Below are 24,595 nucleotides of genomic sequence, written 5' to 3'. Positions count from 1 at the left end.
CTATCAGAAAATTAAAACAGACTCTTGGCGCCCCCATGTGGAGAGATCTGGTGCTGCTGCCACCACCACATTACCCAAGGCCATAGCCACTGCATTCATGTCCCACCTGGGTCCCCACGCCTTTTCATGGCCTCTGTGTAAGGAATGAAGTAGGCAAAGGTGAAGAGGTCGCTGCTCGGAAAACAGCTTACACTCCAGGAAAAGAGGAGAAAACCAGAAAGCTGAGAGGGGTCAGAACAGGAGAGAAGAGCCCCAAACCTGAGTTTTGGTTCTGTGCGACCCTGGGCAAGTTGCTCCTCTCTGGGCCTCAGTTTCCCCATCGGTAAACTAGTGGTTGGGCTGGTGGTCTCCAAGGCCCTCCCAGGCTCTGAACCGAGCAGTTCACCAGAGAGAGGAAGCCCAGGGCCCCAGGCAGGGCCAGTGACCTATGCCCTTAACTACTACACATCCCTTAGTTACCCCTCACACCTGGGCTGGTCCAGCATCCATCCGCTCCACACCGTGCACTGCCCGGAGCTCTGTGCCAGGCCCTCAGGATGAAGCTGGGTCAGTCTCAGAACCTGTCCATGCGGTTGTCACAAGGGAGACAGAGAAGGTCATCAGGCCCAGACACTTGAGCATGCTGTGAAGGGCGCCCGAAAGGAAAGCAGAGGTGGGGGGAGGCTTCCCAAGTAGGAGAGCCAAAGTGTGTTGTGAAAGAGGTGGAACTGGGGCCCCTGAACGATGAGAACTCCTCATTGTGAAATTGAGACGGTGGTGGGCAAGAGGTGAGCACCCAGCAGATGGAATAGGTTGGGCAAAGACCTGGAGGTGAGCAGGTGGGCAGATAGTCTAGTATGGCTGAAGCCACGGTGTGTGCAGGAGTGAGGTGTTGGGGTAGAGCAGTGGTTCCGTGCCAGTGACCTTGGATGCCAGGCCAGGGGACTTAACTGGGATAGTGCGGGCCAGGGAGGGGGGTGGGGGGGAAGGGGCCTGGAGCTGTGCTGTTAGGAAACAGCTCCAGACCTCGTTACCTGGGAAAGGTCAGTGTCACGTTAGGTATTTCCTAGGAACATCACAAGGCCCTTCAAGACAGGCAGTGCCCTGCCGCGGAAGCGCTCCTAGCCCCACCGCCATGCTGGAGGCGGGACGGGAATTCTTGCTCCCAGTGAGGCTACGGAGGCTCAAGGGAGGGCAAGCGTGCTGCCCAAGACCCCCCTGCATGGCCCCGGATTGGAAGCCCCTGTGCAGTCCCTGACGGCACGTCCACCGTCGGGCCCCGCAGAGCGCATGCGGCCGGTGGGCGAGGGTCAGGGCCCCTGCAGCCGGGCCGGAGGGGCCGGGGCGCCGGGCCGACCCGGCTCTCTGTCCCGCGCAGTGTGCGCCCCGCACGAGTTCCAGTGCAGCAACCGCTCCTGCCTGGCCGCCGTGTTCGTGTGCGACGGCGACGACGACTGTGGCGACGGCAGCGACGAGCGCGGCTGCGCCGACCCGGCCTGCGGGCCCCGCGAGTTCCGCTGCGGGGGCGGTGGTGGCGGCGGTGGCGGCGCCTGCATCCCCGAGCGCTGGGTCTGCGACCGTCAGTTCGACTGCGAGGACCGCTCGGACGAGGCGGCCGAGCTGTGCGGCCGTGCGGGCCCCGGGGCCACCGCCGCGCCCGCCTCCTGCGCCGCGGCCGCCCAGTTCGCCTGCCGCAGCGGCGAGTGCGTGCACCTGGGCTGGCGCTGCGACGGCGACCGCGACTGCAAGGACAAGTCGGACGAGGCCGACTGCCGTAAGCCCCCGCCCCCCCGTACTGCGCGGCCCCGCCGCCCCCTTCCGGCCGGCCAGAAGTGCGGGCCTCCGGGGCGCCTGCCCCGCCCGCCCGGGTTACCTGGGTTACGGTGGGGCGTGGGCTTGGGGAAGGTGGAGTCTTGTTTGAGGTCCCCAAGGCTCTAAAGGTGCGCGGCTCAGGTCTAACCCCACAGGCCAAGGGTCTTCTCTGGTCTTGCCCTTCCTGTCATGCCTCCCACCCCTGCCCTTCCCTGCCCGCTGGCTCCAATGCCCGAGACCTTGATACACTCAGGAGCTCCCCCAACCCTCCTTACCTGCTGGGCTTGCTTGTCCTTCAAGGCCTCAATCCTCCCAGCTGGGCTAGGTCTTTCCCCCTGGGCTACCCTGAACCACCCTATCCTACAGCGTGGTCGACTCTGTGATGTCGTCTGTGCATTCCTCAGCCCCCACCCCCACCTCGGCACCCTTGAGCTCCTAGAGGATGGAGAGCCTCTCAGTAGCTTCTGGGTTCCCCACACCCCACATAGTGCCCCGCATGCAGTGGGCACTCAGGAAGGGTTTGCTGAAGGGATGAAGTCATTAACCAATGAACACCAACACTCAAAAAAAGGCCACGTGTTGGCTGTAGATGGGTGGCCCTGGGGAGAGGCAGTGGATGGGAAAACAGGAGACCTGAGTTTTAGACTGGCTCTGCCAGTCAGAGTGCTGTGTGATCCTGGGTGAGGCCTTCCCCCTCTCTGAGCTTCAGTCTCCCCATCTGTATACTGGAAGTGCCTTGGCCAGGTGTCCTGTCAGGACTCCCAAGCTCAGCCACCGGTTCTGTTCTTGCCAGGGGTGGATGGGGGCTGGGGCTGGGGGAGGAGAGCTTTTCCAACCCCATGTTGGCCCTAACGCTCCTTCCTTGCCCTCTCCTGGCAGCACTGGGGACCTGCCGTGGGGATGAGTTCCAGTGTGGGGATGGGACGTGTGTCCCTACAATCAAGCGCTGCAACCAGGAACAGGACTGTCTGGACGGGAGTGACGAAGCTGGCTGCTTGCAGGGTGCGTGGAGTTGGAGGCAAAGGGGAACATCCTCCTCGAAGAAGAGGCCTGAGCATTCCCAGGCTCCAGAGAGAGCAGAGTTTGGAGAGATCTCCCCTCGGTCCCTGAGCTGTGTCTTCCCTTGGAGCATCCCTTGCCCCCTAAATTACCCAGATTTACTCCCTGGAGGCCTACTGGCCCCAGAACCAGATTTTAAAGGACTTGGCAAAAAGCTGAAAGAGGCCTAGGGGGATGTGAAAAGACACTGCAGGAAGTCCAGCCCCCACCATTTGTCCACACCCAAGCCTCCTCCTTCCCAGAGTGAGAAGAAGCTCAGTCCCCTGCTGGGAGCCTCCTTAATTCTCAGATGACTCTCTGGGACCCTGACCCTGGGTCATCTGGGGAAATGGATAAAGGGTTGGGCAGTGAGGCAGCCTCCCCGATGCAGAGTCTCTAGGGCACAGGTCTCCTTCAGATGGTCAGTCTAGCCCCCAGGATCTCCACAGGGCTCCCATTTTTCCCTCTCAGGGCCCCAGCACTGCCAGATCAGGTGCAGACACCGCCACCTTCTGGCCCTGCCCAGCTAGATGACGCTTAGGCGTCCTGATTATCCCTGGGGTCCTGTACTTCTATGAACAGAGCTCCCACCAGCCCTGTATTCAACTGTCTGTCCTGGGCCCTGTAGAGACGAGGAGGACTGGGGCTGGAGCTCTGCTCACCTCCCAGGGACCTGGCCCAGCCCAGCCCTCCCTGCCCAAGGTCTCACAGATCCTGTCCACTCTCTTGTCCGGCCCGACAGAGTCAACATGTGAGGGTCCCCGCAGATTTCAGTGTAAGAGTGGCGAGTGCGTGGACGGCGGGAAAGTGTGTGATGCTCAAAGGGACTGCCAGGACTGGTCGGATGAGCCTCTGAAAGAGTGTGGTACAGTACCTGTCTACTTCTGGATGCTGGACTAACCCCCCACCCCCACCCCCTCCTGGCATCCCGGTGGAGGCCCGTGCCTGCCATACTGCACACGTTCTGTTCTCACCCTCTCTGGACTCGTGGGCTGTCCTGTGGCCTCAGACGGGGCTCTTTGCCTTTGGGGCCTCGTTCTGCATCTCTACAAATCGAACTGCCTTTTCTTTCCAATCCGGATGCTCAATTATGCTTCCTCTCACAAACTCGGACTCTCCTCCTCACTCCTTCCGCGTTCAGACCTCTGAGTATGTGCTCACTCTGAAACTTTCTTCCTCAGTAATTCTGCCCTCCTGACTTAGCCAGGGCCCTGGCCTCTGAGGCCTCCCAGCCAGCCCCCTGCAGAGGGAGAGGTAGGGGACAGCAGGCAGGTGGCCAACTGAAGTGGATCCCAGGGCCACCTGGCTCAGTCCAGGCCTGGGGTGAGGATAAGGCAGACCTATCAGCAGAAGGTGGCACCAACCTGACCCCGAGGAGGAGCTCAGACAATCTGGGAGACAAGACTTAACAGGCTGGGCGTGAGTGAGGGGCAGAATGAGGCAATAGTCCTAATAACTACAGCTGTCAGGGTGTGTTCCAGGCGAAAAAGAACAGGAGGGTCTGGGCTGTAGGTGAAGTGAACATCCCACTGAACATGCTGGAAACCCAATGTGGGCTCCAGGAGGGTTTATTGCCAAGGTCAGGGGTTTGAACAGAGAGTTCCTGGGAGGACAGAGCCTAGATCGGACCCTTCCTTCCTGGCAGACTCATTTCTACCCAGCACCTCCCATCCTGGGCACTCAGGGGGGTTCCATTCTCTAGAACTCCCCAGGAGTGGCATATTTCCACTCCTTTTTGAGATTTAAAACTTGATTTTGAATGGAAGAGTGGTTGGGTGAAGGTCACTCAGGCTCCACCTAAGCTTGCAGGACAGATTCTCCTCTCGGGCCCTCCTGCCCCCACCCCTCCGCCAAGGGCCCTGCCGGGTAGAGTTCCAGAAGAAGCCTAGGGAAAAGAGGATAGAGAAGTGGGAGCAACGGAGCCTAACCCCCCACCCCGCCCAGATTTGGAGTTCACCAGGGACACTAACCAACTAAATCTCTTCTTTCTGGTCTTTTGCATGACATACCTGAGAGAAGTGTGTACGCATGTATTTGTGTCTCTGTGCTGGTGAGAGCCCAGTATCTGTGTCCGTGGCTCCTCCTCTGAGTGAGGCAAGGGAACCGCATCTCGTGTCTCTGCGTGTCCCCGCATCTGTGTGAATGTGTCTGTGGATTCCATGGGCCTGTCGGTGCCTTTGCACATGAGCTGGTGTGTGTGAGCATGCAGGTAGGCGCACGTGCTGGGGAAGGTGACACTGCCCCTTCCTTCCCTGCTGGGCCTCAGATGCCGCTCAGGCCTCTGGACCACCAGCCCTCCTCCCCTGCAGGCCCCCAGCAGAATCAATCGCCTCCAGGCTAGATAGAATTGGGAAGGCCCAGACATGCCCTTCAGCCTCTGCCTCGGCTCTGGCTTTTCCAGAGCAGGGGCCACAGAGTCCGGACCCACGACCCGTTCTCTTTCCCCCAGGCACCTCGGCCCTGGAGGACTCTGTGCTTTCCTCTTTCATAGAAGCCTGAGCCACTTTGAGCTTTCCCTTTTCCGGGCCATCCGACACATGCCAGTCTGGCAAGTGCTCCGTAAATACAGCTGTTAAGTTGCTGCTACCTGGAGCTTCCTAGAGAGGGAGAGGGGGGCAGCAAGTGGGGGCATGGATGAGGCAGTGGGTGAGTGGTGAGCAGATGGATGGACAGCACTGGGGGGATAATACGGTATGGGAGAGGGCAGGGAAGGTTTGGAATGACAGAGGATTCCCGGGGGTGGATCCCCACACAGACCACCCCAAAGCCGCCATGGTACCGCCCACCCCACTGGGCTGGGCCTTCCCAGGGCTGGGCCTGGCTGAGTCACCCCGAGATCCTCCAGTCATGGGGTTGCTGTCATCTTGTTCTTTCAGTTCCACCAACGTCCCCGGGAAACAGGAGGAGGCCCAGGGGTAAAGGGGTCCCTATTCCCTAAGCATGGCTCAGGCTGGAGCGGGGGCACCCACAGCTGTGCATGGCCTGGGGTGGGCAGCTCAGACCAGCCATGTGCATGGCCATGGCGGGCTCAGCTCTGCTTGGCTTGGCTGGAGCGGCAGTGCACGAGCCTGGTGGGTAGAAGGGTGGCATGGCACCTTCTCTTGGCTTGCAGAATTCACCTTCTGGGATTCCAAAGCTCAGAAGATGCTATGAGAACATGGTGAGCCCTGGTCCTGGCCTCCTTGACGTCCTCTAGGATTCTGCCAGAGGGGATGAGGGGGTGGAGGACGAGGAGACCAGGTAACCTCCTGGCATCCCTTCACCCTTTGTAGCAGTTGGTATTCCTGGGACCAGGCCTGTGGCTAAGTGTAGGAAGAGGGACGGGTGCTGAGAGGAGAGCAGGTGGAAATAATCTATTGTATTTCATGGTGGGAGAGAACTGACCAAGCAGCAGCTCTATGTAGAAAAAGCCTGGGGTCTTAGATAACCACAAGCTCAGTAGGGGCAGCCTTTGTTGTTCAGACTCCCTCTGGACGGCAGACTACTGGGCCCTGTCCAGGGAGGGACATGGACAGAAGGAATGTGTCCAGAAGAAGGCACTTGAATGGCAGGGCACCAGAAATTAGCACTTAAAATTTTTTTTAATCTTTATTGAGAGAGAGACACACACACAAAGTGAGAATGGGGAGGAACAGAGAGAGGGAGACACAGAATCCAAAGCAGGCTCCAGGCTCTGAGCTGTCAGCACAGAGCCCAACATGGGGCTTGAACTCACAAACCGTGAGTTCATGACCTGAGCTTAAGTCAGACACTTAACCGACTGAGCCACCAGGCACCCCCACAAATTAGCACTTTAAAGGAGATTCTGAGGGAGCCGTCAGACTCTGGCCAATCCCACCCAGTAGAGCTGGAGTGGAAGCAGAAGCTTCAGGAAGGCCAGTCCAGTGAGGAGGAGCTTTATAATGGTCTGTTCCAGGTGGAACCAGCTACCTAGGAGGAAAGTGGGCTCCATGAGGCTGGAGATATTTAAGCAAGGGCATTTCAGAAGGGGTTCTTGGGGTATCTTGAGAGTTGGATGTGGTCCATGTACGATGAGGTCACAAGGAAGAAGGATTTGTAAGAAACATGTTTGTGAAAGGAAAGAACTCAGGCAGCCAAGCTGCCTCTGGTAGACAGAGCTCTGGTCTGGGAGGCAAAGGACCTGCGTTCTGCTTCCACTTTGTCCCTGTCTTTGTGTCTGGCCTTGACCAAGGACCTGCCCCCTCTCTGAGCCTCCTCTTCCCTAGTCACCCGGTTCTTGAGACTGAGGCTCAGTGAGGTTGGAGAGCATCCTGGTTCTGTGGGAGTCCCGCTGCCCTGAGTCTCTGCTTCAGCTCTAGGCCCTACCCCTGTCCTGCCCCCACCCTAGCCTGGGCTCCTGGACCCTCAGGAGCCTGTGTCCCTTCCCCAGGGCTGAACGAGTGTCTGCACAACAATGGCGGCTGCTCCCACATCTGCACTGACCTCAAGATTGGCTTTGAGTGCACGTGCCCAGCAGGCTACCAGCTCCTGGACCAGAAGACCTGTGGCGGTGAGACCCTCCTGTCACCCACCCCCCCCCCCACCAAGCGGAGGCAGATCCTCCTGCCAGTTCTGACCTGGGCTCCTCCCCACAGACATCGACGAGTGTAAGGATCCAGACGCCTGCAGCCAGATCTGTGTCAATTACAAAGGCTACTTTAAGTGCGAGTGCCACCCGGGTTACGAGATGGACACGCTGACCAAGAACTGCAAGGCCGTCGGTATGGGCACCCTAAGGTGGGGGACAAGAGGGCAGCTCTGCGAGGATACGGAAAGCAATGTGCTTGCACATTTGTGAGGAGCAGATGGGTACACATGTGCATATACACACACAGAAAGCAGGTGACACACAGTGCTCAGACTGTAAGTATACGTCATCCACACAACGCATTCCACACTAACACCCACACAGACCCCGCACAGAGCCACCCAGTGTAGCCCACAGAGACTGCACATGCACCACTCACGACGTATAGACCCCAGCTGGACCATGCAGACTACACACACAACACGGGTAGTCCACATAAAGAGCATGACCTGGGCAGAGCTACCCGTGGGTCAGCTCAGCCAGCTGAATCCATCCTATTCCATTCTTTATAGTGAACACCTAACATTCTTGTAGGCATTGGGGATTTGGCAGGAAGCAAAACAGACACAGATCCCTGTCTGCCCTCATGGGACTTACATCCTAGTGAGTGAGACAGACAAGAAATCTGATAAGTAAATACAGTGCGTGACAGATGGGGCTACCAGTGAAAGAGAAATACGAAGTGGGGAAGGGGGGAGGGAGGCCCAGGAGGGCAGTGGGTTACAGTTTCAGGTAGAGTGGTCAGGGACGCCCTCTGCTTCATGAGGAGGTGACATTTGAGTCAAGACCTGGAGCAGGTGAAGGAAGGAGCCATGCATGTATCTGCAGGAACTGCATTTCAGGCCGAAGGAACAGAAAGTGCAAAGGCCCTAATTCAGGAGCACGCCTGGTGTGTTCAGATAACAGCATGGAAGCCAGTGCAGGTAGAGCAGGGAGCATAGGGGATAAATTTGGAGAGGTGACTCGGGGCACATCACAAAGGCCTTCTAGACCGTTGTAAGGGCTGACTCTTGATTTCAGTCCAAGTCTGGGGGAAACTTTTGAGGGGTTTGAGTCGAGGAGGGACACGGTGTGCCTTACACTTTCACAGGCTTCCTCTGGCTGCCGTGCTAGGAGGACACTGTAGGGGGCAAGGGAAGAAGCAGGGAAACCATGTAAGTGGGTTTTGCCATAACCCAGAAGAGAGGTGAGCGTGGCTTGGACCAGGATGTTGCAGTGCAAATAACGAGAAGCAGACAGACTGGACATACTTTGAAGGTCCGGGTTTCTTTGGAACGACAGGACTTACCAATCGAATGTGGGACGTGAGAGAAAAAAAGAGTCAAAGATGACGCTGAGGTTTTTGGCCAAACAACTGGGAAAACAGGACTGCTATTTACAGAGCTGGGAAAGACGGTGAGAGAAGCAGGTTCGGGGGAATATTAGACTGATTTCAGCATGTTAAGTATAAGAAAACTGCTTAGACATCTAAGCAGAGGTTGTGAGGAGACAGTTGGACACAGGAGTCTGGAGTTCAGATGCACTAATACGATGCACGGTGTAGAGACTGTAACACCACAGCAGCCACAGTAATGGACCTGGAGTCAGCAAACCCAAAAACATACCACCCCAACTGCACAGTATGCAACACGCACATCACATCACACGTAACGTGTGGCCTGTTCTCACCCCACGTGGGATGCACGTAACCCACACCCTGAATTGTATACGTACAGTGGCAACGCCACCCAACTGCCGCGTAATCACAGACCCCCGGAAATGAGCATCTCAAGTGCAGTCACACAAAACTCAGATCATCAGCACACTGGATTCCTGTCACGGATGCAGCTCTCAGTAAAAATCACCTCAAGATAACCTCGTAAGCCCGCTCCTGCCTTCCGCAGCATAGTGTCCCTGCTCTCGTTTTGGGATGAGGAAAATCGCACAGTCGATGGCAGGTCCTTGAGGTTGGCTTTCCTTCTTTCTCCTTCCTGCACCTGGAGTCCTGTTTTTCTGCGCTCTCTTTCAGTACCGCACCCTCCCTCTCACTCCCACCCTGCTCCATCCACACATGGGTCACGGGCCCAGGCCCCATGTGGCTCCATGCCAGTCCTGCCCTGCCCCCAGGGAACATATCAGCTTGGCACAGATGCACAGTGACAGGGACCGGGTGGCCTGCAGAAGTGTCAGCTGAAACACAGAAGGCCCAGGCAACTCCAGGGACACGTGTTGCCGCTCAGACAGTGCTGGTACCTGAGAGTGGCCGGATACATCTAAAAACAGGCTGGAGAAGTGGCAGCCAGAGTTAGGTGCTAGTCCTAACAGGCCTGTGGCACAGCGGTCCTCACACTGAGTAGCCAGTAATGTCTGGGTCACTAGCGAGCTTCCTAAAATATAATCCTAAATCTAAAAGTGGGTTTTGTGTGTGCACGGGCTGTCATGTGTTGTCTCTGTTGCACGTATATGATCTGTGCCATAACACTCCGGCTCAGAATAAAGTACAAACTCTACACCCAGCTCACAGGACTCTTCGAAATCTGGCCCCCGGCAACCGCTGAAGCTTCATCTCTTGCCACGTCCCCACACACACTGTGCCTAAACTGAAGACTCACGATGACCTCCCCGAGTCTCACCTCTTCCAACTCTCCCCCTAGTTCTGACGTCTGTCCTCACACTGTAGCCTCAGTCTTCTTTCTAGAACACTTAATGCTCATGTTGCCCCTTGAACTATTGCAGTGGGGCCCTACACAGGGGAGTTGGGGAGCAGCGCGTGCTAGGTAGAGGGGACCACTTTAGCAAAGGCCCGAGGTGGCCAAACTCGGCCATGGCTCGGTAATGACGGGTGGTCTGGTGGCTGGAATCAAGGTGTGTTAGGGGGTGATTGATGAGGCTGGAAGGGGAGCTCGGGGTCACACCACAGAAGGCCTTCAGTGTGAGCCTAACGAAGTGGGCAGTCATAGAAGATTTGGGGGGGGGGTTTGTGTCTAATAAAGAGAAGGAAAATCCTTCTGTTATACATGGTACTTTGTACCTATGCTCTTCATACCTATATTTCATCTGCTCCTCTGAGCTGTGAGGTAGGAATTGCACCCCTCGCCCCATTTTATAGGAAAATTAGGCCTCACCCAAGCCATCGAGTGGCAGTTCCCTGCCTTTTGCACTGACCGTTTCTCTCAACCTTCCTGCACGGCAGCCGGCAGAAGCCCGTCCCTGATCTTCACTAACCGGCATGAAGTGCGGAGGATCGATCTGGTGAAGCGGGACTACTCCCGCCTCATCCCCATGCTCAAGAATGTCGTGGCGCTGGATGTGGAAGTTGCCACCAATCGCATCTACTGGTGTGACCTCTCCTACCGCAAGATCTACAGGTGAGCAGTGCCGGTGTCCTGTAGCCAGGCCTGGGCAGGAGTGGGGGGCCTGAGAGGGGGAGAGGAATGGTAGCCTCTGTGCCCTGCCCACCCCCACCTTGAGTATCCCTCAGGACGGACTGGGACTTGGGAAAGGACATGCGATCACCATGGATACGGAGCTGCCAGACCTTCTTCTCCTGGGCTGGCCTGGGCTGGCCTGGGCTGAGAGCTCTGTTGGGAGAACAGCTCAGAGCCCCAGGCACCTGGGCCTGACTGACCTCTGGTGGCCTGGTGGGGCAGAGCAAGACACAAGAAATGTTCCACTGGGGCAGAAAGGAAGACTTTCTGACTTTGGTGAGGACTTTTTTTTTTTTTTAATGTTTATTTATTTTTGAGAGAGACAGACAGAATGCAAGCAGGGAAGTGCAAAGAGGGGGGGCGGACACAGAATTCGAAGCAGGGTCCAGGCTCTGAGCTGACCGCACAGAGCTCAACATGGGGCTCGAACTCACAGACTGCAAGATCATGACCTGAGCTGAAGTAGGACCCTTAACTGACTGAGCCACCCAGGCGCCCCTGGTGAGGACTTTTAAAAGCAACTCGTGTATCTGTGTGTTGGATTCTGGGGATGACTGAGGTTGACTCAGTCAAAGATGACTTCAACCTGGTCCTGCCTGGAGGATCATACCCATAACATAGTGACGTCTCTTGTGGTGATCTTGAGAGAAAAGTACAGAGGGGGGCCTCTTATCCAATATGGGGCATCAGGGAACCCTTCCTGGCTGGCACTACCCCCAGTCTGATGCCATAGTCAGTGGACTTTGGCTCTCCAGAAGTCCTCACACAACATGAGGAGGTCCTCTCATAGGTCTTTCTCAAATACCACAAGCCTGCCTCCCTGCATGCCTGGGCTCCCCTTTAGACGTCATGTCCTTTGTCCTGAGATCCACATGGCAGAACTGCTGATGACCAGGCATGGGGTAGACTGTTGAAAGAACGATTGGATGGATGGATGGATGGATGGATGGATGGATGGATGGAGGCAGATCTATCAGTTCCTACTCACAGACAATTTGATGCCTACCACACCCCCAACATACAGACACATACTCACTTCACACACACAGAAGCAGCTAGAGCCGTGCCTGTCCAACAGTTATGCCTGGAAGAGGCAGGATTTGATGACAGACTACCTATTCTGGGGGTTTCCAGTTTCTGGCTTGGAAGGTTTTGTGGGCAGTGATGCCATTCTCTGAGATCTTAGCAGTAGAGGAGGATGGGGTCGGGGGGGTTGCCCATTCAGGATGGCTGAGGGGAGGGGAATGGGGTGGGCAGTTTTGGACATGAGTTCCAGGTGTCCATGGGACATCTGAGAGGAGCCATCTGCCTTTATAGTCTGGAGCTTAAGAGAGTTGTCACAATGGGAGAGCCAGAGTTCTGGGTGGCAGTGGGCACTATGGAACTAATTAACTAGAGAGAGGACATGGGGGAGAAGAGAGCCTTGGGAAGAACAGCATTTGGGAGACAGAGAGTCCTGTTAGTGTTGCCTCTTGAGTGTCTACTGTGTTCTCAGCCCCTATTCTCCATTCTCACTGGCACAGCCTTTCTGCAGACTCTTCATGTCTCACCCGGCTGCTGTAATGGCCTCCTAGCCAGTCTCCCCGCCTTCACTCCCTCCCTTTCCAGTGCATCAGTGCCACAGTGATCTAACATGCCTCTCTGGCCATGTCCTCTGACCTTTTCAATTACTCCCTCCAGAATAAAATCCTCACTGCTTAGCATGGCCTACAGAGCCTGTCAGGTTGTGGCCCCTGCCTACATGTACTTCCAGTCTGTATCCCACATACTCAGCTCTACCCCCACCGAATACCTCACTATTCCAGAACACATACCTCTGGGCACTTGAACATGCTATTCCTTCTGCTTTCTGTTCCTTGCGCTCCTAGCGAACTAGTCTTTCAGGACTCAACTACAGAGCCTTCTGCAGCCCTCCAGGATAATGGAGTCTCCATTTCTCTGCTGCTCTAGTCTCTGATGCTTTCCGTAGTCACATTGCACTGTAATTACCTGTCTGTAAATTCCCGTCCCCCACTAACCTGAGCTCCTCCAGCCCAGAGGCTGTGGCTGACTCAAGCCCGTAGGCTTGCCTTGGTGGCCCAGGAAATGTGTTGAATAGGAAGTAGCCAAGTTCCTCTCAAATCCACTGCCATGGCCTAGAGGGAATTGAGAGAGGGAGAGGGCACCCAGGCAGCTCCAGATGGACCCGTGGCTGGAACACCTGCCCCACGGCTAGCTCTGGTTGCTCCTAGCGCCTACATGGACAAGGCCAGCGACCTGGCAGAGCAGGAGGTCCTCATTGACAAGCAGCTGCACTCTCCAGAGGGCCTGGCGGTGGACTGGGTCCACAAGCACATCTACTGGACTGACTCGGGCAACAAGACCATCTCAGTGGCCACAATTGATGGAAGCCGCCGATGTACTCTCTTCAGCCGTGACCTCAGTGAACCCCGGGCCATCGCGGTCGACCCCCTGAGAGGGTGAGTGTCCCCACCCAGACTTCCCATTCCCCCACCAGTGGCACTGAGTCCTGGTGTGTCTGTCACAAGAGCTTTCTTGAAGACTTTGGACGGCCCTGAGCCGCTCAGGCATCCCAAGGGAAGAAAGCCCGTGTGGGTCCCTCAGACTATTAACCCCTGACCAGGGGTTCCTTGGGCATCAGTCCCAGGTTTCTCCTGGACTCCACTGCTTGCCCATCATATCATAGAATCAGAGCATTTCAGAGCAGAATCGGGCTCCAGAGATTGCCTAGTAGAAGCTCCTGGGGCGGGAAGTCTTTCCTCAGGCTGCTGCATGCCACAGGTGGGCATCTGGTGTCTGCTCCCTTGCTCCCAGGAACAGGGTTTCCCACTGGGGCTGTTTCATTTCAAGACAGCTCTGCCCACTAGAGTGTTTCGGATCTTTTCTCACATTCCCAAATCTGCCTAACTTTGACTTTCTGCATTGGCCTCTGGAGTTACATCAAACATGTCTACTCCCTACCCTGCATGACAGCCAGCAAGACAGGAGGACCAAGATCACTGGCTCTGCTCTGCTCCAGGCTGCCCACCCCTGTGCCCAGAGTGCCCTGGGCCCCTCACCACCCAGGCTGCCCTGATCTGGCCACACCTCCCTTTTGGGGGTAGAGATTCTGAGCAGAGCAGGCCTCCTCCCTCCCTTCCTCAGTGGGGATGTCCTGAGAGGGCATGGTTTTCGGCAGCTGTGTCATATTAAGTTTACAAGGATCGCTAGCTTCTTCCAATTACTGATTCCTTAATTGTTAAACAGGGATAAGAAAATCCTCTTCTTCCAGTGAGGACAGCTGGGGGCCAGGGTGGCCACTTGAGAGAATGTGTGAGGCCCCGGGCAGTGACTTGACAGCCACCATTTAATGAACACGCATAGGTGGACCCCACACAGGACCAGGCACCCTATAGATGCTCAGCTGTCTCACGTAGCCCCCACTTCAGCCCTGCTCCCTGTATGCTTCCCCCCGACATAGTTATACCTAGCTCATCTCCGGCCCATTATGGATCTGTCAGGGTCCCAGCAGGAAACCCACCGCATACTCAAATTAAGATCATTTGAGGAGGGCTTAACAAGGGAATTATTTTACAGAGGCATGGATGAGATCTAATGCACTGTCCCTAACAGTGCACTGAGGGGCAGGAGCAGGGAGGAGTACTTGGTCCAGGAAGGAAAGAGGGTCACCTTCAGAGCAGTAGCCAGCTGGAGGCAACTTTGTAGAGAGGAGTCCAGAAAAAATATCCTGATCTCAGTGTCTCCCTCCCTCTGCTCAAATATTTTGCCGAATGCACCTGGAAGCCAGGAGGCTAGGGAGCCAGGCCCACTGATGTGGTTCGCACATGGGTCAGTTTTTTGGTGTACAGAGCAGAACGGGGATGAGTGAAGAGCGAATCCAAAGTGGCTGACAGAAAATATCCAGGGCAACCACTCAGCCCCCTGAGCCCAGAGTCGGCCTTGGCTTGACACCTGGTTTCAGCAAAGGCAGTTTTGGGGAGAATTAAGCACACAGGCTCTCGAGTTCCACTTGAGTTTGTATTTAAATGTGAAGGCTGGTTCCACTGCTCATGAGCAGTATGATCCGAGGTAAGTCAGCCCCTCTGAGCCACAATTTACTCATCTATAAAATGGAACTAATAATGAAAACTTTACTTTATTCAGCAAATATTAAATAAGAGCTTGTTCTGTATCACGCATGAGCCACCTGCCGGGTACACAATGAGGCACAAGACAGACGAGCCTGCCCTCAGTGGAGCTTATAGACTAGTGAGGAAAATAGACAGTGAAATACACCAAACTACTCAAATGTGTACATAAATAAACTGATTGGGTAAGTGCTAGGAAGGAAAGATCCTGTGCTTTGAGAGATAATAACAGGGTAAGCCTACTCACAGAGAAAGGTTTTGTACTGAAGAGATGTGTAACTGAGAAGTAACCAGGGGAAGAGTGGAGGAGGCCCGAGGCTCTGTGATGGCCTGTCTGACAAAGAAACTTAGTTCCTGCCCTGGAGGAACTAAGGAGCCCCGTGGGGAGGTGTGGGGTTTGGAGGGGTGGGGATGATGGCAGAAGAGACAATCAAAGAGGTAGGCAGGGGCCTGATGATGCAGAGCTCTGTCAGCTGTGGTAAGGATTTGGGGTTTTATTTTAAGGGCAATAGGAGAAGCTGCCGTAAAGTTTAAAAACTGGAGAGTGACAACTTGTTTACATTTTTGAAGGCTCATTTGCCTGCTCTGTGGGGACTGGATTAGAGGGGCAGTGACTGCATTTGTAAGTATGTGAGGTGAAACCACTCAGCTCAGTGCCTGCCACACAAGTAGGTACTCCATAAACAGCACAGAGTAGGTACTCAATAAATGTTCAAGAAAGAAGAGAGAGAAACCCTGGACAGAGTTCTAGCTGTGTGACCCTGGGTAAGCTGTCCACTTTCTCCTCTGCACACCAGGAAAGTAAGAGAGGGTTGACAAGGGCCTTTTTCGCTTTGGCCTCTTGGACTCTGGTTAGAGCTGCCAGAAGGAGAAAGGGGCTCACAGGGGTGCAACGGAGGCCAGATGAGCTCTCCGTGAATACAGACTTCCCCAGGCTCTCAGATGAGGGGAAGCTAACGCATCTGCTACCTGTTAGATTTGATGATGGTTCCAGTGGATTTCAGAGCCCTTCCCAGTTCCCATCACGTGCAATCTTCAACATTCAGTGGGTCATTGAGTGCCGTGACATAGACAGCCCTAACCCTGTCCCCTGACAACAAGCACAATTGAGTTCTTCTTTCTTCTAGGTTCATGTATTGGTCTGACTGGGGGTACCAGGCCAAGATCGAGAAGTCTGGGCTCAATGGTGTAGACCGGCAAACGCTGGTGTCAGACAACATTGAGTGGCCCAATGGAATCACCCTGGGTGAGCCCTGCCTTCCCTGGATTGGGGGCCTGTCCTACTACCTGATCCTGACCACCGTCTGGAGCTCCATGGGTTTTGTTTCTGTACCCGCTAATAGTGCCAGTGCCTGTATTTCCTGACGGTTGCCCCAGGCTGGCCTCAGTCTGAGGCCAGGCCCAGAAATATGGGTAGGGAAGAGGGCACAGAGGAGCAGAGATCCTGGTTGGGGTCCCAAACTCAAGACCCCATCCTCTGTCCCCTTTCTCCTCCCCAAGATTTGCTGAACCAGCGCTTATACTGGGTAGACTCCAAGCTGCACCAACTCTCCAGCATTGACCTCAGCGGAGGCAACAGAAAGATGCTGATTTCCTCCCCTGACTTCCTGAGCCACCCTTTTGGGATAGCTGTGTTTGAGGTGAGCCCCGTGACAGGAGACGTGGCCCTATCAGGAAACTGAAGCCTAGAAAAGGCTTACTCAAACCGATCAGCTCTCTGAGACTTATCTAAATGGAGACAAAGGGATAGGGAAGCCAAATGTGTACACAATGTGTGACCTCCCTGCAGACAAAGGCCTCGCAGCCTCTTGTCCTGTGCTCCCTTCCCAAGACCTCTTTCAGAGCCCTTCTCATGGGTAAGTTGCTAGACCATGTGTGTTTCCTCTCTGTACCCTCAGCACCTGGCACTGTAACCCCCATATACAGAAGTACCCAATAAAGGGAGAGAGGGAAGAAGGAATATACATTTCCATAAAACCTACTGTTAGAAATAGCCTGAGAGGTGCTGTTCAGTTCAGCACACTTTCACTGACCTTTGCTGGGCCCTGGGGTCACAGAAGTGAGTCGGACACCATCTCGGCCCTCACAAAGCTCCCCAGAGGGTGAAGAGTCAAGACCCTCCTGAACCTGTGTTCTGACCCTAACAACCTTTCTCCTCGGGGAACGAGGAAGCCAGAACCAACCAAGGTCTCACACACCTATTTCTTCCCCTAAACTAATTCTGCCACCAAGGGGAGGGAAAGCAAGGGGACACTGGTCTATGGTGGGGATTGGCAATATCTGCTTGGAGTGACCTCACTCAGCACTGCTCTGAAATTGTGGGCAAAGCCCCACCTTCAAGTCCAGCCCCTGCTTCGAAAGACAGGTGTGTTCAGACATGTATGTGCTTGTGTATATATGTGGCATGTACATGTATGGTGTATGTGCATACGTATATGAATGCATCCACTTAAAATTGTGCCTTTCTCTATGTGCTCATGCTTGTGAATATGTAAATATGTATACCAATACTTAGTTAAGTGTTTATGTAGGTACAAGCGTGCCTTTGTGTGTGTAGATGAACATAGGGGTATGTGTCCAGATCTGTGCATGAGGCTGCATGGTTATACCTATAAATATGGATTTGCCTATAGATGCACCTGTAGTCTTATATGAACTAAGCACTGGATGTGTATGTGTGTATAACCAGAAGCCGTAGGACAGCCTTGCAGGGAATAAGTCCTCAGCAGCTCATACATCCCCTCCAATCTTGGTCCCAGGCCCCAGTAATGGTAACAGCTGTAAAGACCCAACCTTCAGTTTCTTCTGGACTCCAGGAAGCAGACCTAGCTCAGCATTAATGAGCAGTCTCCAGGCCAAGGCCCAGAATCAACAAATAGCCCTCTGTGACAGAAGGGAACCAGAGTATATGCCACACACTAGAGGCTGAGTGTCCCCCTGCGAATCTGTGGGCAGGAGAGCTCAGGGGAGATGGCAGAGCAGTTCTTGTGACTGTGATTTGGGGCCAGGCCCTCAGACTTACGCTCTAGCCTCCCATCCTCTGCATCTGTACCCTACAGGACAAGGTGTTCTGGACAGACCTGGAGAATGAGGCCATTTTCAGTGCAAATCGGCTCAATGGCCTGGAAATCTCCATCCTAGCTGAGAACCTCAATAACCCACATGACATTGTCATCTTCCATGAGCTGAAGCAGCCAAGAGGTGAGCCTTCCCTGGTCCCAGGTCCCCTGCCCTTGTCCTCTCCCTCCCCTAGGTAGGCTGCATTCATGTTCATGTAATGTAATGTCTCAGCACACCCAAAAGATATAGCAACAGTCCCTCTCATTGGTAGAGTACTTTGCTGTTACATATTTTCTCTCATTTCCTTCAGCTCTTGGTGAAATAAGGCTGGGCATAAAAAATATATAAAGCCCTATTTTTGCCTACAAAGAACAGGTATTACTTTTCTCATTTAACAACGGAGGAAACTGGCTCAGAGAGGCAAAATAATTTTAGCGGGTGGCACAACTGAAACCCAAACTCAGGTCTATCTGATTTCAAGAGCTCCTTATGCCATGAAGGAACACATTGCTTTTCATTTATTATGTGTACCCATTTTGCAGTAGTGTGAGCTAACGTATCCTAGGGCCATAGCAGTCCAGCTTGTTCGTTGGGAATAGAAGCCAGGAATCCTGCTACTAGGTTGTCCCATCCTCTATCACTAGGATATAGTACTAAGTCTAACTGTAACTGAGGTGTGGGTGCCAGGTGACAGTGGGAAGGCACAGTGGGGAAAGGAGATAAGCTTGGTGCCTGATTCTAGACCTAGAAATTTAAGTAAGAAATAGACATGGGACGCCTGGGTGGTTCAGTCGGGTTAAGCATCCAATTTCGGCTTCAGACCGTGCATGATCTCACGGTTTGTGAGGTCAAGCCCTGAATCGGGCTCTCTGCTGACAGCTCGGAGCCTGGAGCCTGCTTCAGATTCTGTCTCTCTCTCTCTCTCTCTCTCTCTCTCTCTCTCTCTCTCTGCCCCTCCCCCGCTTGTACACACACTCTCCCTCAAAAATAAATAAATAAAACATTTAAAAAGAAGAAAAAGAAATAGACGTGGCATGTGGCAGAGGGGGGAAACAGGCTTTGGAATTTGACAGACTTCAGTTTATTTATTTATTTAAAAAATTTTTTTTTAATGTTTATTCATTTTTGAGAGAAAGAGACAGAGGGCATGAGTGGGTGAGGGACAGAGAGAGAGAGAGAGAGAGGGAGACACAGAATCCGAAGCAGACTCCAGGCTCTGAGCTGTCGGCACAGCCCGACACGGGGCTCGAACCCACAAACCGCGAGATCAGGACCTAAGCCAAAGTCGGACGCTCAACCTACTGAGGCACCCAGGCACCCTGATAGACCTCAGTTTAAATCCTATCTCTAAAATCCCTAGAGTTATAACTTAGACGATTTTTTTCTCTTTGAAACTGGGTGTCTTTTATCTGTCAGTCTGGGGCGTACACCCACCTCTCTGAGTTGTCATCAGGATTGAATGAAAGTGTGGGGGTAAAACACCAGACACACTGCTGGAAGGTGTCCAGTAAAAGGAGAGAAAGCTTTTTGATCAAGCTGAGTGGGAAGGGGCTCATCCTCAGGAGAAGGGAGGAACTGGCATGCCTTACCTTTGCTCCAACTCTGTCTCTGTCTCTGTGCCATTAGCTGCAGATGCCTGTGAGCTGAGTGCCCAGCCCAATGGAGGCTGTGAGTACCTGTGCCTTCCTGCTCCTCAGATCTCCAGCCCCTCTCCCAAGTACACATGTGCCTGTCCTGACACAATGTGGCTGGGCCCAGACATGAAGAGGTGCTACCGAGGTAAGCAGACCTACCAGGAGGGCTGGCCCCTGGCAGTGCGAGACCCCCTCCTGCTGACACCCTCCATGGGCTTCTGGGATGACATATGCTCCTGGTTTTCCTCTGTCTTTTCTGGCTACTTATTGTCTCTTCTTTACCTTCCTTGTATGCTGGTTTTCCCCAGGGTCCGTCTGAGGCTTTCTCCTCTTACTTCCAAGAAAAATGCACGTATACATACGACATTTTAAATTCAGTTTCAGGGGGTTTCTGGAACCCCTTAAAGACCTGAAATTAAGAACCCTTGACCCCTATGGCTTCAGTTACTGTTTATATGCAGGTGACTCTGAGCTTGCCTCTTCCTCACCTAGAACTTAACACAAAAAGAAGCCCTTTTGTGATACGATTGAGACTAATAGTCATGACTTTGACCATACAAGTTTATATTCATCGTTCAGTGTTGACACAGGGCCAAGGCCTTTTGTTTGAACATAAATCTGCTGCATCATTTGGGATTTCCATGTTCCACTTTGTTTAAAGTGGAGTGAGAATTTCGACCTAGCAGGGTAATAATATGCATGTAAGATCCTTGTAGATTTGTGTGATTTCCCCTACTCCCAATCTTTTACAGTGGTCTTCCCACACCTAATTCTATAGTCTTGCTTTAATGACTTGTCTTCATCAAATCAGTGTGCAGTATAAACCCAAAGTGCTTGGGATTCAGCTAAAGAAAAGGTCATAGTCCATTCAGGAGGTTTAGGGAAGGCTTCCCAGAAGTGGCATTTGAGCTGAGCCATGAGGATGAGTTCATAAGTATAATTCATAGAGGCAAAAAGTTAGACATAAAGCAACAAAAACTCTCTGTCCAAGTGACCTCCACGGTGTTTCCCCTCCAGCACCTCAATCTACCTCAACTACGATGTTAGCTCCTACCACAACGAGGACACTAGCCGACACCGCAAGAGCCCCTGGGACCACCGTCCACAGCCTCACCTCCCAGAACCACAGCACAGAGACACCAAGCCTGGCAGCTGTGGTCCCCAGCTCAGTTAGTGTCCCCAGGGCTCCAAGCATCAGACCATCTACCCCAAGCCCTGCGACCAGCAACCACTCCCAGCACTGTAAGTAAATGAGTTCTGTGTTCTTTCATGATGGGGCGATATGTGGGAAGACGAGATCATATCAGAACAGAATATTGGACCTCGCTGAGGAAGCAGGTGGAGGTGCCCACCTACAATTTAAAAGTCTTAGGTGCCACTAACTTGTAGAGGGTCTTGCAAGAAGCCACTTCCTATCTCTGAGCCTCAGTTTCCTCACCTACAAAGTGGGAAGAATAATTACCCTTACCCTACATGCTTCACAAGACCACTAGGACAGACAAAGAAGGCGGTGTAAACAGAAGTGCTCACGTACACAGTCTCTTCTGTCACTGGGTGTGTGTTTCATGCGTTACTGACGTGTATGAGGGGGTGTCCCCCAGATTTGGAAACCTCAGAAGCTCTGGTCTCGGTTCTTAGCCCTCTCGGCAGGTTCCCCAGATAGTAATATCCATAACTATGGCCTGCTTGTGCCTCTTTCCAAACCCTGGCATGAAAATAAGTAAGTTTAGCACTTATTAAATCATTGGGAGCAGTAATTGTCACTGCTAGAAATGTTCTGTCTCATTGGCCAGCAAATACCTTTTTAATTGAGTCACCTGCCAGGGGGAGTTCATTTAAGATAAACCATCTTTTAAATTCTCATCCCACACGTGGCCCGGAAGCCAGGCGGCTCGGCAGCACCTTTCTCATCGGACCCATTTTGCCAGCAGAAGCTGGGTTTCCAGAGCAGAGCACTCATCTTGAAGTTTGGAGAGGCACGTGACACCTGGGTGAATTCCAGTTCCTGTCACCTGGGGCACAGCCTCCGAGCAGAGAGTCTCCCCACTGGCTTCACGCCGCTCTGGATTTGCTGTGGCCGCCGGGCGCTTGCTCATGTGCAGCAAGGGGGTGGCAGCCCTTCCAAGCAGTGCTACCCCCTCTTTTCTCCCCGTAACACTTAGGTTGCCTTAGAGTAACTTGGAGAAACGGGTGTGCTGCGAGGGTGGCATCCGGGCCATTGCCGGAACAATCGTCTGCCCTCTTGGAGCGAGTGTAGCTGGTGAAGGCCCTCTTCACACCTCAGACGGCCGTCAGTGGATCCGAAAAAACTGCTTTGTAAACTAAAAAGTGCTATAGAGATGTTATCATGAAGACAGTTTTAAGAGTGGAAAAGATGGCACAGCATACTTTAAAAATACAGTACAGGGGCGCCTGGGTGGCTCAGTCGGTTGAGCGTCCGACTTCAGCTCAGGTCACGATCTCGCGGTCCGTGAGTTCGAGCCCCGCGTCGGGCTCTGGGCTGATGGCTCAGAGCCTGGTGCCTGCTTCCGATTCTGTGTCTCCCTCTCTCTCTGCCCCTCCCCCGTTCATGCTCTGTCTCTCTCTGTCCCAAAAATAAATAAACGTAAAAAAAAATTTAAAAATACAGTACATTTTCTAGCCCTTTTCAGTTTAGAACGTGCTTTTATATACCTTATTTAGGCCTCGAAACACCCCCACCCCGCCCCCCACCCACTTTGAACCAGGCAAGGCTGTGCCAGGCATTGTGCTAAGTAAGGATTCTACATGAATTCTCTCACTTAATCTTCGCAGCATCCAGAGGAGGTAGGTAACTTGCCCACACAAGTAGGTAACCTGCCCAAACCCAGGAGTCTGTGCCGTTGATTCCACTATGTTATGTCGCATCCCAATTTAATTCCTTATTGAAAATAAGCTGGCAATGCAGATGGACAAACAGACCACCGAAACAACAGAGACCAAGGAACAGATACCGGCTGGCAAAGGCAGTTGCCCCAGTCAGTCTGCAACATGGAGACCTAAGTGCTCACTCTGCCAGGCACACCCCCCAGCTTCCTATACTGTGATACTGTGGAAAGGGTAACAGACTTGGGGCACAAGTCCTGGGTTTGGGTCCCAGCTCTGCTGGACAGTCACTCTCTCTTGAGTCCCTAGAACCCCAGTAAGACTCTGTTTCCCCATGTGTGAAAGGGAGATAACCTCTGTCCTGCTCACCTCAAGGGAGTTTTGATAGGATCTGGAAAGACTGCATTGTTCGGCATTAGCCAGGATCATCGCTTTGGAATGAGGGCAGGAAGCAGTTGGGCAATTCTTACAGCGTGAGGCCAGCAAGGACTTGGGTGACAGAGCATCGTTCTGCACATTTGTGTTTTGCAGATGGGAATGAAGGTGGCAAGATGGGCTCAACAGTCACTGCTGCTGTCATTGGGATCATCGTGCCCATGGGTGAGTGTGGCCCCGAGTTACTGTGGAAAAGAGAGAACTGATGCTCGGGGTCTGGGGAAAAGCACTAGAAAGGCCAAGCACTTAGCACACGGACCTGTCTCATTGACTTTTTCTGTCCCGGCAGCCTTCCCACCCACTTCCCAGTCCTATAATTTAGTTTCTTAGCTTGGCACACAAGGCCCCTCAGGACCTGACCCCAGGCAGCCCCCAGTGCACCCCTGCTCCCCACTATTCACACTCTGCATGCCAGCCATGTGAAGGCAGACCATAGGCTCCATGGGGACAGGGCTGGAGCTTCTCTTGCTCGCCACTCTCCCCAGCTGCTCGCAGTGGCTGGCACGTGGTAGGAAATAAAGTATTTGTTGAATGAATGAGGAGAGCTGCTTGCCATTCCTTTAGTAGATCATGCTATTTTGCTTTCTTTCTGTTTGGTTTTCAACAAACTTTTATCAAGCAGCTGCGAGGTACCAGCCTCTGTGAGGTGGAAGGAAGGTGATTAAAAATGACTAAAACATGGTTCTCGTCCTCCAAAAGTTTAGTCTTGTCGGAGAGATACACATAACAGATAATTTTGATTATGTCAGGGGAAGTCCTAAAACAAAGCCATATGTGGTCCATTGGAAGTGCTGAAGAAGTGCTTAACTTGGAATCGGTAGGGAAGGTTTCCTAGTGGAAATGATAATGTGAGCTGAGTCAGCCAAATGAAGAAGAATCCAGAGCAACCTGAGCAGTGATAACAGCATGAAGTAAAACCAGCACCGGGAAATAGCGTGGGGAGGGGAGAGAGTGGGTTTGGAACTAGAAGTTCGATATGGCCAAAATATAACATTTAAACCTCACGGAGAACCACGGAGGCCGATTTATTCTCTCGCCTCCCGCTGTTCACATAGCATCCTGAATATGCCGTGTCTTATACCAGTCTCATCTCTTGGTGGGATCTTTGAATTGCAACTGTCCATTCGCAAGTTGATCTCCCTGGCTTGCCCACAAGCACCTCAAGGACAGGGACTTTGCCCATTTATCCTGGGAGTCCTCAGTATGGTGGTGAGCTAGTGAGTGAAAGTTTTAAAAACTTCTACTCTGGGCAAGGGACTGTGCCAAGTGCCAAGGACCCAGGGAAGAAAAAGATAAAAAAGACTTTAAGAGCTTTCGGTCTGTAGTCAGACTTAGTCATAAAAAGTGATACAAGAGAGGTGTTAACACGTATCACAATGTGCTGTAATAGAAGCGGGATGCCCGGCAGAGGAGAGGGGATGGTCCTTCTGGAGAAGATGCCATTTGAATTGGCCTTGAAAGTCTTCAACACTAAAGATGATGGAGAGACTACTTCAGGCCAATTTGGAGTAGAGTGAGTGGAAAATACTCTGAACGTCGCTTAGTGAAAGAGAAATCAAGCCCTTTCCTGACATATTCTGTTCTATAGAAGGGCTTGTATATGCGCCTTCCCTGATACAATACACTCTGATATGATTAATATTTTTAATTTCTGCTCATCTGAGAGGTTAA

At 53.1% G+C, this 24,595-nt stretch overlaps 1 protein-coding gene across 8 annotated transcripts in view; it reads left to right on the top strand.

Annotated features, from left to right (window-relative positions):
* Positions 1 to 24,595, top strand: part of LRP8 (LDL receptor related protein 8) — a 75,805-nt gene that overhangs the window by 44,507 nt on the left and 6,703 nt on the right. For 2 of the 8 annotated variants that reach the window (XM_042951358.1, XM_042951355.1), the window contains exons 5-17: positions 1,358 to 1,753; positions 2,671 to 2,793; positions 3,572 to 3,694; positions 7,220 to 7,339; positions 7,425 to 7,550; positions 10,590 to 10,764; positions 13,056 to 13,283; positions 16,079 to 16,197; positions 16,452 to 16,591; positions 18,011 to 18,152; positions 19,638 to 19,790; positions 20,663 to 20,887; positions 23,021 to 23,089. In XM_042951358.1, coding sequence (XP_042807292.1) covers positions 1,358 to 1,753; positions 2,671 to 2,793; positions 3,572 to 3,694; positions 7,220 to 7,339; positions 7,425 to 7,550; positions 10,590 to 10,764; positions 13,056 to 13,283; positions 16,079 to 16,197; positions 16,452 to 16,591; positions 18,011 to 18,152; positions 19,638 to 19,790; positions 20,663 to 20,887; positions 23,021 to 23,089 — 2,139 coding nt within the window. Of the gene's footprint in view, positions 1 to 1,357; positions 1,754 to 2,670; positions 2,794 to 3,571; positions 3,695 to 5,705; positions 5,745 to 7,219; positions 7,340 to 7,424; positions 7,551 to 10,589; positions 10,765 to 13,055; positions 13,284 to 16,078; positions 16,198 to 16,451; positions 16,592 to 18,010; positions 18,153 to 19,637; positions 19,791 to 20,662; positions 20,888 to 23,020; positions 23,090 to 24,595 lie in introns of all 8 variants that reach the window. The other 6 variants (XM_042951359.1, XM_042951357.1, XM_042951362.1 and 3 more) reach the window with 4 other exon arrangements.

This window comes from Panthera leo, chromosome C1 (assembly GCF_018350215.1).
Source record: "Panthera leo isolate Ple1 chromosome C1, P.leo_Ple1_pat1.1, whole genome shotgun sequence".
NCBI lineage: Eukaryota > Metazoa > Chordata > Mammalia > Carnivora > Felidae > Panthera > Panthera leo.
Note: the sequence above shows the minus strand (reverse complement) of the source record. Positions and strands in the feature narration are given on the sequence as shown.